General features: G+C 38.5%; 1 protein-coding gene across 1 annotated transcript in view; it reads right to left on the reverse strand.

The window, feature by feature from the left end:
• Window positions 1–17,272, reverse strand: part of ANKRD31 (ankyrin repeat domain 31) — a 144,451-nt gene that overhangs the window by 87,624 nt on the left and 39,555 nt on the right. The window contains exons 9-10 of the mRNA XM_032593356.1: window positions 16,757–17,031; window positions 7,987–8,096 (exon numbers count right to left, since the gene is read on the reverse strand). Coding sequence (XP_032449247.1) covers window positions 7,987–8,096; window positions 16,757–17,031 — 385 coding nt within the window. The remainder of the gene's footprint in view (window positions 1–7,986; window positions 8,097–16,756; window positions 17,032–17,272) is intronic.

Below are 17,272 nucleotides of genomic sequence, written 5' to 3' on the forward strand. Positions count from 1 at the left end.
AGTAGAATTCACCAGTGAAGGTATTATGAACTGAACTGCATCCCCTCAAAATTATGTTGAAGCCATAATAAAATAGGACTGGTGTCTTTGTAAAAAAAGGTAGAAACACCAGACCTCTCCACACATGAAGGAAGGACACTTCAAAGAAGATGGCTGTCTGCAAGCCAGGTAAAGAGGTCTTGCCAGAAATAAAATTCTTTATTACTTTGATCTTAGACATCTAGCTTCCAGAATGGTGAGAATGTGTCATTTAAGCCATCCAGTTTGTGGTTTGGTTATGATAACCCTAGCAGACTTATCTAGAAAGCATTGAGCCTACAAGTTTTTTGTTTGTTTGTTGATTTTTTGGTGGCAAAGTTTTTAACTACAACTGCAACTTATTTAACAGATAATATTATTCAAGTTACTCATTTCTAATAATTTGTTTCTTTCGAGGAACATGTCCATTTCATCTAAGTTGCTGAATGCATTCGCAAAAAGTTGTTCAGAACATTCCCTTATTATCCTTTTCATATTTGTAGACTATGAGTGATGTTACCTCTCTAGTTTCTGATATTTGGAAATTTGTATCTTCTTTTATTTACTCATCAGTCTGGCTATAATTTATCAATTTTATTGATCTTCTCAAAGCACCAGCTGTTCACTTCATTGATTTTCTCAACTATTTTTCTTTTTTTTTTTTTATTTTTTATTAAAAAAAAATTTTTTTTTCAACGTTTATTTATTTTTGGGACAGAGAGAGACAGAGCATGAACGGGGGAGGGGCAGAGAGAGAGGGAGACACAGAATCGGAAACAGGCTCCAGGCTCTGAGCCATCAGCCCAGAGCCTGACACGGGGCTCGAACTCCCGGACCGCGAGATCGTGACCTGGCTGAAGTCGGACGCTTAACCGACTGCGCCACCCAGGCGCCCCTATTTTTCTGTTTTCTATTTCACTGATTTCTGCTTTACCAGTGCTTTCTCTTTTATTATTTCCATTCTTTGGTTTACTTTGGATTTCATCCACTTATATTTTTCTAGGTTCTTAAGGCAGAAACTGATGTCCTTAATTTGACAGTGTTCTTCATTTCTAATATACATATTTGGTACTATGTTTCCCCCTTAATTACTTTCTGTGACATCCCAAAATATTGCTATGTTGTGTTTTCATTTTATTTTAGTCAAAAACACTTTCAGATTTCCCTTTCAACTTCCTTTTTGACCCATGAGTTACTTAAAAGTGTGCTATTTAATTTCAAAATATTTCAGGATTTTACAGAAATCTTTCTATTACTGATTTCTGATTTAATTCCATTGGTATAAGAGAACATACTCTTTTAATTTAATTCGGTTAAATTTATTGACACTGGTTTTACGGCCAAGAATAAAACTCTTAAAATATTCTGTGTGTATTTGAAAATAATGTGTGATCTTCTGCTGATGGGTGGAAAGTTCTAAAAACTTTAAGTCAAGCTGATCGATAGTGTTGCTTAAATATTCTGTATCACTACTGATAATTCTATTTGGCTTTTTAAAAAATAATTTAAATTTTTTTAATGTTTATTAATTTTTGAGACAGAGATAGACAGAGCATGAGTGGGGGAGGCAGAGAGAGGAGACACAGAATCCAAACCAGGCTTCAGGCTATGAGCTGTCAGCACAGAGCCCAACGCGGGGCTCAAACTCACAAACCATGGGATCATGACCTGAGGTGAAGTCGTCGGAAGCTTAACCAACTGAGCCACCTAGGCACCCCTATAAATTTTTTTTATGTTTATATATTTTTGAGAAAGAGAGACAGAGTGTGAGTAGAGAAGGGGAAGAGAGAGGGAGGGAGACACAGAATCCAAAGCAAGCTTCAGGCTCTGAGCTGTCAGCACAGCCCGTCACAGGGCTTGAACCCATGAACCATGAGATCATGATCTGAGCCAAAGTTGTACATTCAACTGACTGAGCCAGGCAGGTGCCCCTGGCTTGCTTTTTTTTTTTTTTTTTTAAAGTTTATTTATTTATTTTTGAGAGAGAGAGAGAGAGAGAGCGAGCGAGCAGGGGAGGGGCAGGGAGAGGGAGACAGAATCCCAAGTAGGCCCCGCACGGTCAGCACAGACAGGGCTCAAACCAACAAACTGTGAGATTATGACCTGAGCCAAAATCAAGAGTCAGATGTTTAACTGACTGAGCCACCCAGACACCCCTACTTAGCTTATTATAACGACTTAAAAATTGCTGAAAGAGTGGTACTGAAATCTCTAATTGCAGATTTGTCTACTTCTCCTAGCAATTTTATCAGTTTTTACTTTATACATTTTGGAACTCTATTAAAAGAGAATACTTGCTTAGAATTATGTACTCTTCATGAAGTGGCCCCTGCATCATTATGAAATAGCTTTCTTTATCCCTGCTAATATTCTTTGTTCTGAAATCTATTTTGTCTGATATTACTAACACATAATGACTCTAGCTTTCTTTTAATTTGTATACTAGGCTAAATACTGGTCCTCCAAAGGTGTTCACATCTTATCTCTGGAGTCTGAGAATGTTACCTTAATATCAAGTGACTTTGCAGGTGTGACTGAGGAACTTGGGAAGGGAAGGGTACTTGAATTGCCTGGATGAGCCTTAAATGTAATCATGAGAATCCTCATAAGAGGGTAACAAAATCAAAGAGGAGAAGCAGAGACTGGACTGATGCAGCCAGGAACAAAGGACTGCCACAGTCTCCAGAAGCTGGAAGAAGCAAGAAACAGATTTCCCCCCTTGGAACCTTCAGAAGGAATCAGCCTTGCTGACACCTTGATTTTTAACTCCTTAATAATCATTTGGACTTCTGACCTCAGATCTATAAGGAAATAAATTTCTGTTGTTTTTAAGTTACTACATTTGTGGTAAATTGTTATAACAGGAAACTAATACAATTGAGTATTCCACACCCCCCCCGCCCCCGCCCCCCATTCTTTTAGCATTAACCTATTTATGTCTTTATATTTCAAGTGTGTTTCTTAAAGTCAGCATATAGTTGGGTACTGCTTTTTTATCCAATCTGACGATCTCTGCCTTTTAATTGGGAGTGTTTGCCTATTTACATTTACTGTGATTGCTGACATGGTTCGGTACGAGTAATCATCTTGCTATTTGCTTTCAGTTTTTCCTATCCTTTTTTCCCTGTTCCCTCTTCTACTCTTTTTGGATTAAAACTGAATTATTTTTTGTTATTCCATTTTATCTTCTTTGTTGGCTTATTAGCTCTAACTTCTTATAAGAGTTCCTTCAGGGTTTATAATACACATTATTTTTTTTTATTTTTTTAGCCTCAGCATTGGATTTTACTTTGGGCAAAGGTGTGGGGAGAAGAAGAAGGGAAAGGATGGAGAAACAAGGTCTCACTAAAGGCTCCAAAGTATATAAGACTGATAGTACAAGGATGGGGTAAGATGGCCAGGTAAATTAGACGGAGGGCCCCCAAGATTCTTCTTTCTACTGATTTCCATACTCCAATGAAAATGATATGACATGTGTAATTGCCTCGCACATGGTATTCAATAAATGCCAGTCACTTTTTCTAGCGCTATTCTCCACAGGCTATGCCATACCTACACATCATCATCCTTCTCCTTTAGGGAATGAAGCTCATCTAGAAAACTAGGGAACTAAAAGCACAGTACAGTTTGTGTGATACAGTTGGCTAGCTGGCTCAGTGGAAGGTCTCACTGTTTTGCCATCTCACCAACTTCACCCTGCCAGGGTAGGGTTGAGAGTAGTTTCCCTAAGGCCTACCAGTTTATCCTAGAAGATTACATGGGGAGGGCTGTGGGCTGCAACTCTGTAGGGAATACTCCTCTTGCTGATTTTGTGGGCTGTCTTCAGGATCTCAAGAGCCTAGCTGTACTCAGTATCTTGGAAATCCGTATCATTCACAGGCAGGACTTGGTCCCTTCCCTGAAGTCCTACTCAATGTACGCTGAAGTTAGGACTCACCTTAGAGATGAAAATGCCTAGTTGGGAGATCTTTCCTCCTCAGATATTAAATCCCAACAAAGCTCCAGGAGGACTCTTCATTATGACAATTCAGGGCAGAAACTGAGTCAACTCAATGTTGCAGTTAGGGGGTGTACCCTCTCATGAGGAGGAATACACACTGGGGGATTCTCACAGAAAGGCAGGAAAACCAGTAGGTAGTCATTGTACAGAAACCAGCTGTCCATCTGTGGCAAGGTCCTCACCCACCACAGGCCTCAGCCACCCTAGGCTCTGCTCACCACCAACTCAGTCTCCATAGTATACACCTATAACCCAACAAAGTCTACCTTCAAATGTTATATCCTTAAATACATTTTACAATAGTACGTTTCTACTTCTCCCCTCAGAGCCTTTGTTATTATTACCACGCATCTTATTTTTATATATGTTAAAAACCTCATAATCCATTGTTGTTATTTTTGTTTAAACAGTCAACTATCCTTTAAAATTGGTTAAAAAAAAGAAAAAAATCTTGTATTTTTATCCATACAGTTACCATTTCCAATGGTCCTCATTCCTTTGTGTAGATGCAGATTTCCATTTAGTATCATCCTTCTGCCTAGAGAATGTCCTTTAGCATTTCATACATATGAGTCTGTTGGTGTTGAGTTCTCTCAGCTTCTATGTGTCTGAAACTTCATTTCACCTTAATTTTTGAAAGATATTTTGCTGGGTATAGAATTTTATGTTCTAGTTATAGAACTCTAGGTATAGAAATTATTTTAATGCTTTAAAACTGCTACTCCACTGTCTTCTTGCTTGCATTGTTTCCAACGAGAAATTGTGTTATCCTTATCTCTATTTTTCTGTACATAACACACATTTTTGTTTCTTAACATATATATATTCTTCTGATTTTTTTTTAAAGTTTATTTATTTATTTTGAGAGAGAAAGAGAGAGAGACCGAGAAAGCAAGCGAGCACGCACAAGCAACTGGGCGAGCAGCAGAGAGGGAGTAAGAGAATCCCAAGCAGGCTCCATGCTCAGCACAAAGGCCAACACAGGGCTCCATCTCACGAACTTTGTGAGATCATGACCTAAGATGAAATCAAGAGTCGGATGCTTAACTGACTGGTTAAGTCGCCTAGTTTAGACTACTTCTAGTCATTATGATAAACAAAGCTGTAATGAACATCTTTAAAAAAATAACTTTATGTATGTAAGCAAGTATAGCTACAGAATAAATCCCCTTAAGTAGAATTAATGATTCAAAAGAATTGTGACTTAAAAGTCTAATGAATATAAATAAACTGCCCTGTGAAAAGACTGAACAACCTTACACTAAACAAACCAACAACATATGAGCACGCTTACTTTTTCCACATTCTTTCCACTGGGAATTTTCAAATGTTTAAACATTTGACATTCTGTTAAGTGAAAACTATACTTCCTAATTTACATTTCTTTAATCATAACTAAGATGCTAATCTTTTCAGTTATTTATCTACATCTATCTCACACTAAACTATGTTTTTTTTTGAGCAAAATTGTAATGCAAAATCCAAGGTGCCGTGTTACTTACTTTATAGTTGAGTCCATCAAAGCCTCCTGTTTCCAGAGAGTGAATGGTATCAGGTTGACACTTGATATTGCATTATTTATGTGTTTACTACTATTTGCAATAACAAAAGCTATTAGAAGATGGGTGTCCTAGGATCAAATATCCCCGCATGAATTAGGTTTGCTGCTGATTAAAAATGCCTTTGCCCATATTTTGCATCTCCTCTGGATTATGATTTCTAAATACAGGATTTCTTTTGGGGGTAGAGGTACACTATTATGTTTCTCTCAGTGTCAGATACGTACATAGTGTATATAGTTATACACACATATATATGTGTGTATATGTATATGTGTGTGTGTATATATATATATAAATATATATATATATATACACACACACATACATTTTTTTTTCTGTGAAGTGCTTGTTCATGTTGCCTACCAACTTTTCTTTATCCTTACTGTTTTCTAACAGTTCTCTGCATGTTAATGCAATTAACTCCTTGTTATGTGTTACTAATGTTTCTTTTGTGCTTGATGTTTGGTTTTCTTTAGGGTGTTTTTCATACAATTTTTTAAAATGTATGTAGTCAGTTTTATCATTCTTTTCCCTCCTGGATTCTGAGTTTGTCATTCTTTGAAAAGGTGCTTTTCCTTGAAGATTATAAAAAGATTCATTTATGTTTTCTTCTAGAGCTTTTTATTTTTAACTTAATCTTTGGTCAAAATGGAATTAAATTTAGCATAAGGAATGTTATAGGTATCCAATTTTATTAATGTTTTCATTATTTATTACTTAGTGCTTTTTGCCACCAATTTGAGATGCCAGCTTTATCACATACCTTCCCCAATATTCACACTGTACCTGGCTTCTAACATCTAAATTCTCCTGTTTCCTTGATTTATCTGTCTATTCCTGTGCCAAATTACTTTAATTTCTATGGCTTTCTTTTTTTTTTTTTTTTTTTTTTTTAATATTTTTTTTTTCAACGTTTATTTTTATTTTTGGGACAGAGAGAGACAGAGCATGAACGGGGGAGGGGCAGAGAGAGAGGGAGACACAGAATCGGAAACAGGCTCCAGGCTCCGAGCCATCAGCCCAGAGCCTGACGCGGGGCTCGAACTCACGGACCGCGAGATCGTGACCTGGCTGAAGTCAGACGCTTAACCGACTGCGCCACCCAGGCGCCCCTTCTATGGCTTTCTAATTGCTTTCATATTAATTACAGCAGGTTGCAGTCTCTCCACTCTCCCTGTGCTTTTATTTTTCAGAATATTCTAGGCTAGTCTTTCATATTTAGTATGATTTTATAACATTCTTATAGCTAATCTCCAGCCTTATAAAAAATAATACAAAATAAAACAATTGACAGATAAACAATGTTTTTGATTGAGCTCTCATGCATTTATAAAGAGACTTAGGGACAAATAAATTTCTTATGACACTGAATACTGATGGTCAAGAGTAAGGTTCTTCCTTCTCTTTATTCAAGTTTTTTCTTATATTAGCAGAATTTTTAAAGTCTCTTCTTTATAGGTAAGGTACATTTCTTATTAGTTACATAAGCAGGTATTTTCTCTCCTGTGTAATTATTACAAATGGGACCTTCTCCTATATTTTCTGAGTAACTTATATATATGAAAGGCATTTATTTTTGTCTTATTTTAGTTAAATGAATTTTTTAAAAGTTTTATTTGGAAATAATTTCAGGCTTACAAAAAAGTTATAAAAACAAAACAAAAGATTCACCCATTGTTAGCATTTTGCCACTACTTTATGTCAATCTAGCTCCTTTTTTATATAAACATATGCATGTACACAGACATATACATAAATAACTTATATACACCATGACCCTTTTGTCACTAATACTTAAGTGTTTATTTCCTAAAAACAAAAATATTCTCTTAAATAACCAAATTATTATTAAATTCAGGAAATTTAACAATGATATATTATTATTTAACCTATAGTTCATATTTTAATTTTCCAACTGTATCCCTATTATATTTTAAACAGTATTTCTAGATTCTTATTGTTTCTGATAGTTTCTTAGGATATTCCTTGGGTTTTTTTTAGGAACAAAGAAATAACATCTTAGAATAACAATAATTTTGCCTTCTCCTTTCCTCTATTTATTCCTCTTGGTATGATTTCTCAAAGTCTTATGCTACGTTGGTTACATCACAAGTAGGTCACATATGTAAATTTGAAAAGAGTTCTGTAACTATTCTCTCCAAAGGAGAAGTATAGAAAAAATGCCAGCCTATAAGCCAGAAGTTCGTGATCAAGTCCTAGTTATGCTACTAATGAGCTGTGCACTACCAGGAAAAATACTTAACCTTTCTCAACTTCTTCATCAGTAAAATGAGAAAGTTGAGACAGATAATCTAGATCATCTCTAAATCCTTTTCAGTACCAAAATTCTATTTTTTTCTAAGTTACTTAGTTAAAAAAATTATAAAGAAATCAAATATGCCTCACCATTTTTTCCAGCAAGTTTTCTGTTTTTCCTGATCTGTTTTCCACTCTCGAGTCTGGCTGAATGCATATTCTTCCTTTTACCTTTAATCATTAAAGCAGGATCCTGCATTCTTGAAAATAAATATGTTTTTAAAATTACTATCATGTCCTCTACAACCATTCACAGAGAATCATATCAAATGTTGACTAAATTTTGAAAACTGAAAGGTATTTTACTGAGCTACTGTCAAGCAGCATGGCAGTTTTAAATATGGAGATTGCAGGGCATCTAGGTAGCTCAGTTGGTTAAATGTCCGACTTTGGTTCAGGTCATGATCTCAAGGTTCATGGGTTTGAGCCACGCATCGGGCTCTGTGCTGACAACTCAGAACCTGGAGCCTGCTTCAGACTGTGTGTCTTCCCCTCTCTCTCCCCTTCCTCTGCTCACACTCTGTCTCTCTCTCTCTCTCTCTCTCAGAAATAAATAAACATTAAAAAAAAAAAGACTAAAATATGGAGATGACTTCTGAATAAATTGCAGATAATTCTGTGACAGGCATGTCAGTCAGTGTGATTTCTAGCCTTTTCTTTGTACCTGAATTTCTTATGGGCTTCTCTGCTTTATGAGAAGTCATCTATAAGTATTCTGAGTCTCTTGCCCCTCACTCCCCAAATTGGCATGCTACTATCTATTCACCTTCTAGGGAAAAAGAGACAGGTTCTTTGCAAGAAAAAAGAACTTGCCATATGGGATTGCAGTGATCAAAAACTGCAAACTACTGGCATAAAAATAGACACACAGGTCAATGGGACAGAGTAGAGCCTGGAAATAAACCTACATATATATGGTCAATTAATTTACAACAAAGAAGCCACAAATAAACAATGGGGAAAGGATAATCTTTTTAATAAATGATGTTTTGAAACTGGATAGCCACATGCAATACAGTGAGAATGGACCACAATCTTACACCATACAAAAAATCAACTCAAAATGGATAAAAGACTGGATTGTAAGACCTGAAATCATAAAACTCCTAGAAAAAAACACATGGGTTAAGCACCATGACATTGGTTTGGGCAATGATTTTTCGCATTTGGCACCAAAAACCAAGGCAAAAAAAGGAAAATAAACGAGGGCTACATCAAACTAAAAGCTTCTGCACAGCACAGGAAACCATCAACAAAATAAAAAGGCAAGCTACTGAATGAGAGAAAATATTTGCAAATCATTTATCTCATAAGGGGTTAATATTCAAAATACATAAAGAACACATATAATGCAATAGCAAATAAACAATCCAATTAAAAAATGGAAAAGGAACTAAAAAGACATTTTATTAAAGACAACATGCAGGGGTACCTGTGTGGCTCAGGCCTGTGTGACGCTTGATTAAGTGTCTGACTTGATTTCTGCTCAGGTCATGATGTTGCAGTATGCAAGTTCGAGCCCCATGTTGGGCTCTGCGCTGACAGCTCAGAGCTTGCTTGGGATTCTCTCTCTCTCCCTCTCTTTCTGCTCTTCCCATGCACTTGCTCTCTCTCTCTCTCAAAATAAATAAACTTTAAAAAAAGACATCCAAATGGCTAACCGGTACATAAAAAGGTAACCCACATCACTAATAGCATGAAAATGCAAATGAAAACCACAATGAGATATTACCTCACAAGTGTTATTTACAATGGCTACCATCACCACTTCTGGATATTTATCCAAAGAAAATAAAATTACTATCCTGAAAAGATATCTGCACCTCCAAGGCCATCACAGCAATATTTACAATAGCCAAGGCATGGAAACAACTTAAGTATCCACCGATGGATGAAAGGATAAAGAAATTTGGTATATAGGGGTGCCTGAGTGACTCAGTCAGTTGAGAGTTCAACTTTGGCTGAGGTCATGATCTCACAGTTCATGAATTTGAGCCCCACATCAGGCTCTGTGCTGACAGCTCAGAGCCTGGAGCCTGCTTCAGAGTCTTGTCTCCCTGTCTCTCTGTCTCTCTGCTATTTGCACTCTGTCTTGCTCTCCCTCAAAAATAAATGAACATTAATAAAAAATTTAAAAAAGAAAATTAGTGTGTGTGTATATATATATATATACATACACATACATACATATACATACAAATATATACACACATACATACACACACAATGGAATATTATTCAGCCAAAGAAAAGGAAATCCTGCCATTTGTGACAATGTGAAAGGACCTAAAGGATATTATGCTAAGCGAAATAAGTCAGAGAAAGACAAACGCTGTATGATCTCACTTATATGTGGAATCTGAAAAAAAAAAAAAAACCAAATTCATAGATACAGAGAACAGACTGATGGTTGTCAGAGGCCAGGGGGAGGGGTAGTAGGTGAAATGGGTGAAGGTGATCAAAAACTACAAACTTCCATTTATAAGATAAATAAGTCCTGAGAATGAAATGTACAGCATGGTAAATGTAGTTAACAATTCTGTACTGTATAGTTGAAAGTTGTTGAAAGAGTAACTCTTAGAAGTTCTCATGACAAGAAAATTTATAACTGTGTAGTGATGCATTTTAACTAAACTTATTTTTAAAAAGAATGAAAATTAGCATTAGGCTGAAATACACCAAATATCCCATTACCTTTAAAAAAAAAAAGGGGGAGTTTCCGGAAGATGGCGGCGTAGGAGGACGCTGGGCTCACCGCGCGTCCTGCTGATCACTTAGATTCCACCCACACCTGCCTAAATAACCCAGAAAACCGCCAGAGGATTAGCAGAACGGAGTCGCCAGAGCCAAGCACAGACGAGAGGCCCACGGAAGAGGGTAGGAAGGGTGGCGAGGCGGTGCGCGCTCCACGGATTGGCGGGAGGGAGCCGGGGCGGAGGGGCGGCTCGCCGGCCAAGCAGAGCCCCCGAGTCCGGCTTGCAAAAGCGGAGGGGTCTGACGGACTGTGTTCCGACAGCAAGCGCGACTTAGCGTCTGGGAGGTCATAAGTTAACAGCTCTGCTCGGAAGCGGGAAGGCTGGAGGACAAAGGGAGGGAGAGCTGCTGAGCCCCCGGACGACAGAGCTCAGTTTGGTGGGGAACAAAGGCGCTCGCCAGCACCATCTCCCCCGCCCATCCCCAGCCAAAATCGCAAAGAGAACCAGTTCCTGCCAGGGAACTTGCTCGCTCCACGCAAACACCCAACTCTGTGCTTCTGCGGAGCCAAACCTCCGGCAGGCAGCGGATCTGACTCCCTCCTGCTGCCACAGGGCCCCTCCTGAAGTGGATCACCTAAGGAGAAGCGAGCTAAGCCTGCCCCTCCTGCCCCTGTGCACCTTGCCGACCCACCCCAGCTAATACGCCAGATCCCCAGCATCACAAGCCTGGCAGTGTGCAAGTAGCCCAGACAGGCCACGCCACCCCACAGTGAATCCCGCCCCTAGGAGAGGGGAAGAGAAGGCACACACCAGTCTGACTGTGGCCCCAGCGGTGGGCTGGGGGCAGACATCAGGTCGGACTGCGGCCCCGCCCACCAACTCCAGTTATACACCACAGCACAGGGGAAGTGCCCTGCAGGTCCTCACCACACCAGGGACTATCCAAAATGACCAAGCGGAAGAATTCCCCTCAGAAGAATCTCCAGGAAATAACAACAGCTAATGAGCTGATCAAAAAGGATTTAAATAATATAACAGAAAGTGAATTTAGAATAATAGTCATAAAATTAATCGCTGGGCTTGAAAACAGTATAAAGGACAGCAGAGAATCTACTGCTACAGAGACCAAGGGACTAAGGAGCAGTCACGAGGAGCTGAAAAACGCTTTAAACGAAATGCATAACAAAATGGAAACCACCACGGCTCGGATTGAAGAGGCAGAGGAGAGAATAGGTGAACTAGAAGATAAAGTTATGGAAAAGAGGAAGCTGAGAAAAAGAGAGATAAAAAAATCCAGGAGTATGAGGGGAAAATTAGAGAACTAAGTGATACACTAAAAGGAAATAATATACGCATAATTGGTATCCCAGAGGAGGAAGAGAGAGGGAAAGGTGCTGAAGGGGTACTTGAAGAAATAATAGCTGAGAACTTCCCTGAAGTGGGGAAGGAAAAAGGCATTGAAATCCAAGAGGCACAGAGAACTCCCTTCAGACGTAACTTGAATCGATCTTCTGCACGACATATCATAGTGAAACTGGCAAAATACAAGGATAAAGAGATAATTCTGAAAGCAGCAAGGGGTAAACGTGCCCTCACATGTAAAGGGAGACCTATAAGACTCGTGACTGATCTCTCTTTTGAAACTTGGCAGGCCAGAAAGAATTGGCACGAGATTTTCAGTGTGCTAGACAGAAAAAATATGCAGCCGAGAATCCTTTATCCAGCAAGTCTGTCATTTAGAATAGAAGGAGAGATAAAGGTCTTCCCAAACAAACAAAAACTGAAGGAATTTGTCACCACTAAACCAGCCCTACAAGAGATCCTAAGGGGGACCCTGTGAGACAAAGTACCAGAGACATCACTACAAGCATAAAACATACAGACATCACAATGACTCTAAAGCCGTATCTTTCTATAATAACACTGAATGTAAATGGATTAAATGCGCCAACCAAAAGACATAGGGTATCAGAATGGATAAAAAAACAAGACCCATCTATTTGCTGTCTACAAGAGACTCATTTTAGACCTGAGGACACCTTTAGATTGAGAGTGAGGGGTTGGAGAACTATTTATCATGCTACTGGAAGCCAAAAGAAAGCTGGAGTAGCCATACTTATATCAGACAAACTAGACTTTAAATTAAAGACGGTAACAAGAGATGAAGAAGGACATTATATAATAGTTACAGGGTCTATCCATCAGGAAGAGCTAACAATTATAAATGTCTATGCGCCGAATACCAGAGCCCCCAAATATATAAAACAATTACTCATAAACATAAGCATTAACCTTATTGAGAAGAATGTGGTAATTGCAGGGGACTTTAACACCCCACTTACAGAAATGGATAGATCATCTAGACACACGGTCAATAAAGAAACAAGGGCCCTGAATGAGACATTGGATCAGATGGACTTGACAGATATATTTAGAACTCTGCATCCCAAAGCAACAGAATATACTTTCTTCTCGAGTGCACATGGAACATTCTCCAAGATAGATCATATACTGGGTCACAAAACAGCCCTTCATAAGTTTACAAGAATTGAAATTATACCATGCATACTTTCAGACCACAATGCTATGAAGCTTCAAATCAACCACAGGAAAAAGTCTGGAAAACCTCCAAAAGCATGGAGGTTAAAGAACACCCTACTAACGAATGAGTGGGTCAACCAGGCAATTCGAGAAGAAATCAAAAAATATATGGAAACAAACGAAAATGAAAATACAACAATCCAAACGCTTTGGGACGCAGCAAAGGCAGTCCTGAGAGGAAAATACATTGCAATCCAGGCCTATCTCAAGAAACAAGAAAAATCCCAAATACAAAATCTAACAGCACACCTAAAGGAAATAGAAGCAGAACAGCAAAGGCAGCCTAAACCCAGCAGAAGAAGAGAAATAATAAAGATCAGAGCAGAAATAAACAATATAGAATCGAAAAAAACTGTAGAGCAGATCAACGAAACCAAGAGTTGGTTTTTTGAAAAAATAAACAAAATTGACAAACCTCTAGCCAGGCTTCTCAAAAAGAAAAGGGAGATGACCCAAATAGATAAAATCATGAATGAAAATGGAATTATTACAACCAATCCCTCAGAGATACAAACAATTATCAGGGAATACTATGAAAAATTATATGCCAACAAATTGGACAACCTGGAAGAAATGGACAAATTCCTAAACACCCACACTCTTCCAAAACTCAATCAGGAGGAAATAGAAAGCTTGAACAGACCCATAACCAGCGAAGAAATTGAATCGGTTATCAAAAATCTCCCAACAAATAAGAGTCCAGGACCAGATGGCTTCCCAGGGGAGTTCTACCAGACGTTTAAAGCAGAGATAATACCTATCCTTCTCAAGCTATTCCAAGAAATAGAAAGGGAAGGAAAACTTCCAGACTCATTCTATGAAGCCAGTATTACTTTGATTTCTAAACCAGACAGAGACCCAGTAAAAAAAGAGAACTACAGGCCAATATCCCTGATGAATATGGATGCAAAAATTCTCAATAAGACACTAGCAAATCGAATTCAACGGCATATAAAAAGAATTATTCACCATGATCAAGTGGGATTCATTCCTGGGATGCAGGGCTGGTTCAACATTCGCAAATCAATCAACGTGATACATCACATTAACAAAAAAAAAAGAGAAGAACCATATGATCCTGTCAATCAATGCAGAAAAGGCCTTTGACAAAATCCAGCACCCTTTCTTAATAAAAACCCTTGAGAAAGTCGGGATAGAAGGAACATACTTAAAGATCATAAAAGCCATTTATGAAAAGCCCACAGCTAACATCATCCTCAACGGGGAAAAACTGAGAGCTTTCTCCCTGAGATCAGGAACACGACAGGGATGCCCACTCTCACCGCTGTTGTTTAACATAGTGCTGGAAGTTCTAGCATCAGCAATCAGACAACAAAAGGAAATCAAAGGCATCAAAATTGGCAAAGATGAAGTCAAGCTTTCGCTTTTTGCAGATGACATGATATTATACATGGAAAATCCGATAGACTCCACCAAAAGTCTGCTAGAACTGATACATGAATTCAGCAAAGTTGCAGGATACAAAATCAATGTATAGAAATCAGTTGCATTCTTATACACTAACAATGAAGCAACAGAAAGACAAATAAAGAAACTGATCCCATTCACAATTGCACCAAGAAGCATAAAATACCTAGGAATAAATCTAACCAAAGATGTAAAGGATCTGTATGCTGAAAACTATAGAAAGCTTATGAAGGTAATTGAAGAAGATTTAAAGAAATGGAAAGACATTCCCTGCTCATGGATTGGAAAAATAAATATTGTCAAAATGTCAATACTACCCAAAGCTATCTACACATTCAATGCAATCCCAATCAAAATTGCACCAGCATTCTTCTCGAAACTAGAACAAGCAATCCTAAAATTCATTTGGAACCACAAAAGGCCCCGAATAGCCAAAGTAATTTTGAAGAAGAAGACCAAAGCAGGAGGCATCACAATCCCAGACTTTAGCCTCTACTACAAAGCTGTCATCATCAAGACAGCATGGTATTGGCACAAAAACAGACACACAGACCAATGGAATAGAATAGAAACCCCAGAACTAGACCCACAAACGGATGGCCAACTCATCTTTGACAAAGCAGGAAAGAACATCCAATGGAAAAAAGACAGTCTCTTTAACAAATGGTGCTGGGAGAACTGGACAGCAACATGCAGAAGGTTGAAACTATACCACTTTCTCACACCATTCACAAAAATAAACTCAAAATGGATAAAGGACCTGTATGTGAGACAGGAAACCATCAAAACCTTAGAGGAGAAAGCAGGAAAAGACCTCTCTGACCTCAGCCGTAGCAATCTCTTACTCGACACATCCCCAAAGGCAAGGGAATTAAAAGCAAAAGTGAACTACTGGGACCTTATGAAGATAAAAAGCTTCTGCACAGCAAAGGAAACAACCAACAAAACTAAAAGGCAACCAACGGAATGGGAAAAGATATTTGCAAATGACATATCGGACAAAGGGCTAGTATCCAAAATCTATAAAGAGCTCACCAAACTCCACACCCGAAAAACAAATAACCCAGTGAAGAAATGGGCAGAAGACATGAATAGACACTTCTCTAAAGAAGACATCCGGATGGCCAACAGGCACATGAAAAGATGTTCAGCGTCGCTCCTTATCAGGGAAATACAAATCAAAACCACACTCAGGTATCACCTCACGCCAGTCAGAGTGGCCAAAATGAACCAATCAGGAGACTATAGATGCTGGAGAGGATGTGGAGAAACGGGAACCCTCTTGCACTGTTGGTGGGAATGCAAATTGGTGCAGCCGCTCTGGAAAGCAGTGTGGAGGTTCCTCAGAAAATTAAAAATAGACCTACCCTATGACCCAGCAATAGCACTGCTAGGAATTTATCCAAGGGATACAGGAGTACTGATGCATAGGGGCACTTGTACCCCAATGTTCATAGCAGCACTCTCAACAATAGCTAAATTATGGATAGAGCCTAAATGTCCATCAACTGATAAATGGATAAAGAAATTGTGGTTTATATACACAATGGAATACTACGTGGCAATGAGAAAAAATGAAATATGGCCTTTTGTAGCAACATGGATGGAACTGGAGAGTGTGATGCTAAGTATTGAAATAAGCCATACAGAGAAAGACAGATACCATATGGTTTCACTCTTATGTGGATCCTGAGAAACTTAACAGGAACCCATGGGGGAGGGGAAGGAACAAAAAAAAAAAGAGGTTAGAGTGGGAGAGAGCCAAAGCATAAGAGACTGTTAAAAACTGAGACCAAACTGAGGGTTGATGGGGGGTGGGAGGGAGGGGGGGGTGGGTGATGGGTATTGAAGAGGGCACCTTTTGGGATGAGCACTGGGTGTTGTATGGAAACCAATTTGACAATAAATTTCATATATAAAATAAAAAAAAAATAAAAATAAATAAACTTCTAAAAAAAAAAGTAGAAGAGTTTTCTGGGTTAAAAAAATAACTGTATAGCAAATAAGGCAACAACAGTAAAAAAATAAAGTTCTTCACTTAGGGATAACTGTACAGTAACACTAATGTTCCAATCATAGATTTATCTATAAAGTCTATAGCATATCTAGAGAGAAAGAATAATTTGCTAGCATACCTGAAACTCTTAGTTGAGGACTTCTTATTTGTTTGATCCTCACAGACAAGTATCTTTTGTAAAATCTTTTCTGGCATCTTATACATGTCATCTGTGTGCTTTGCATCTCTTCCTGCTTTCAGTCTGGATGATCTCCTCAACACGCACAGAGTGTCCTGGTCAGACCTATTTTCCAATGACTGTGAATTTTCCTTATTATTTAATAGTGAATCACAAGTGGTGACATTGTGATGAACTGAAGTTTGCAATCCAAATGGATTTGGATCTTCTAGAGTCTGTAATAAGATGTAAACACATAAAGAAATAATTCTAGCAATGCAAAAAATCTAGAATGAGAAGAGGGGCACCTGGGTGACTCAGCTGGCTAAACCTCTGATTCTTAATTTTAGCTCAGGTCATGATCTCACAGTTCGTAAGTTCAAGCCCTGTGTCAGGCTCTGCGCTGACAGCATGCAACCTGTTTGAGAGTCTCTCCTCTCAATCTCTCTGCCCCTTCCCTGTTCGTGTGCACTGTGT

Source organism: Lynx canadensis, chromosome A1, assembly GCF_007474595.2.
Source record: "Lynx canadensis isolate LIC74 chromosome A1, mLynCan4.pri.v2, whole genome shotgun sequence".
Taxonomy (NCBI): domain Eukaryota; kingdom Metazoa; phylum Chordata; class Mammalia; order Carnivora; family Felidae; genus Lynx; species Lynx canadensis.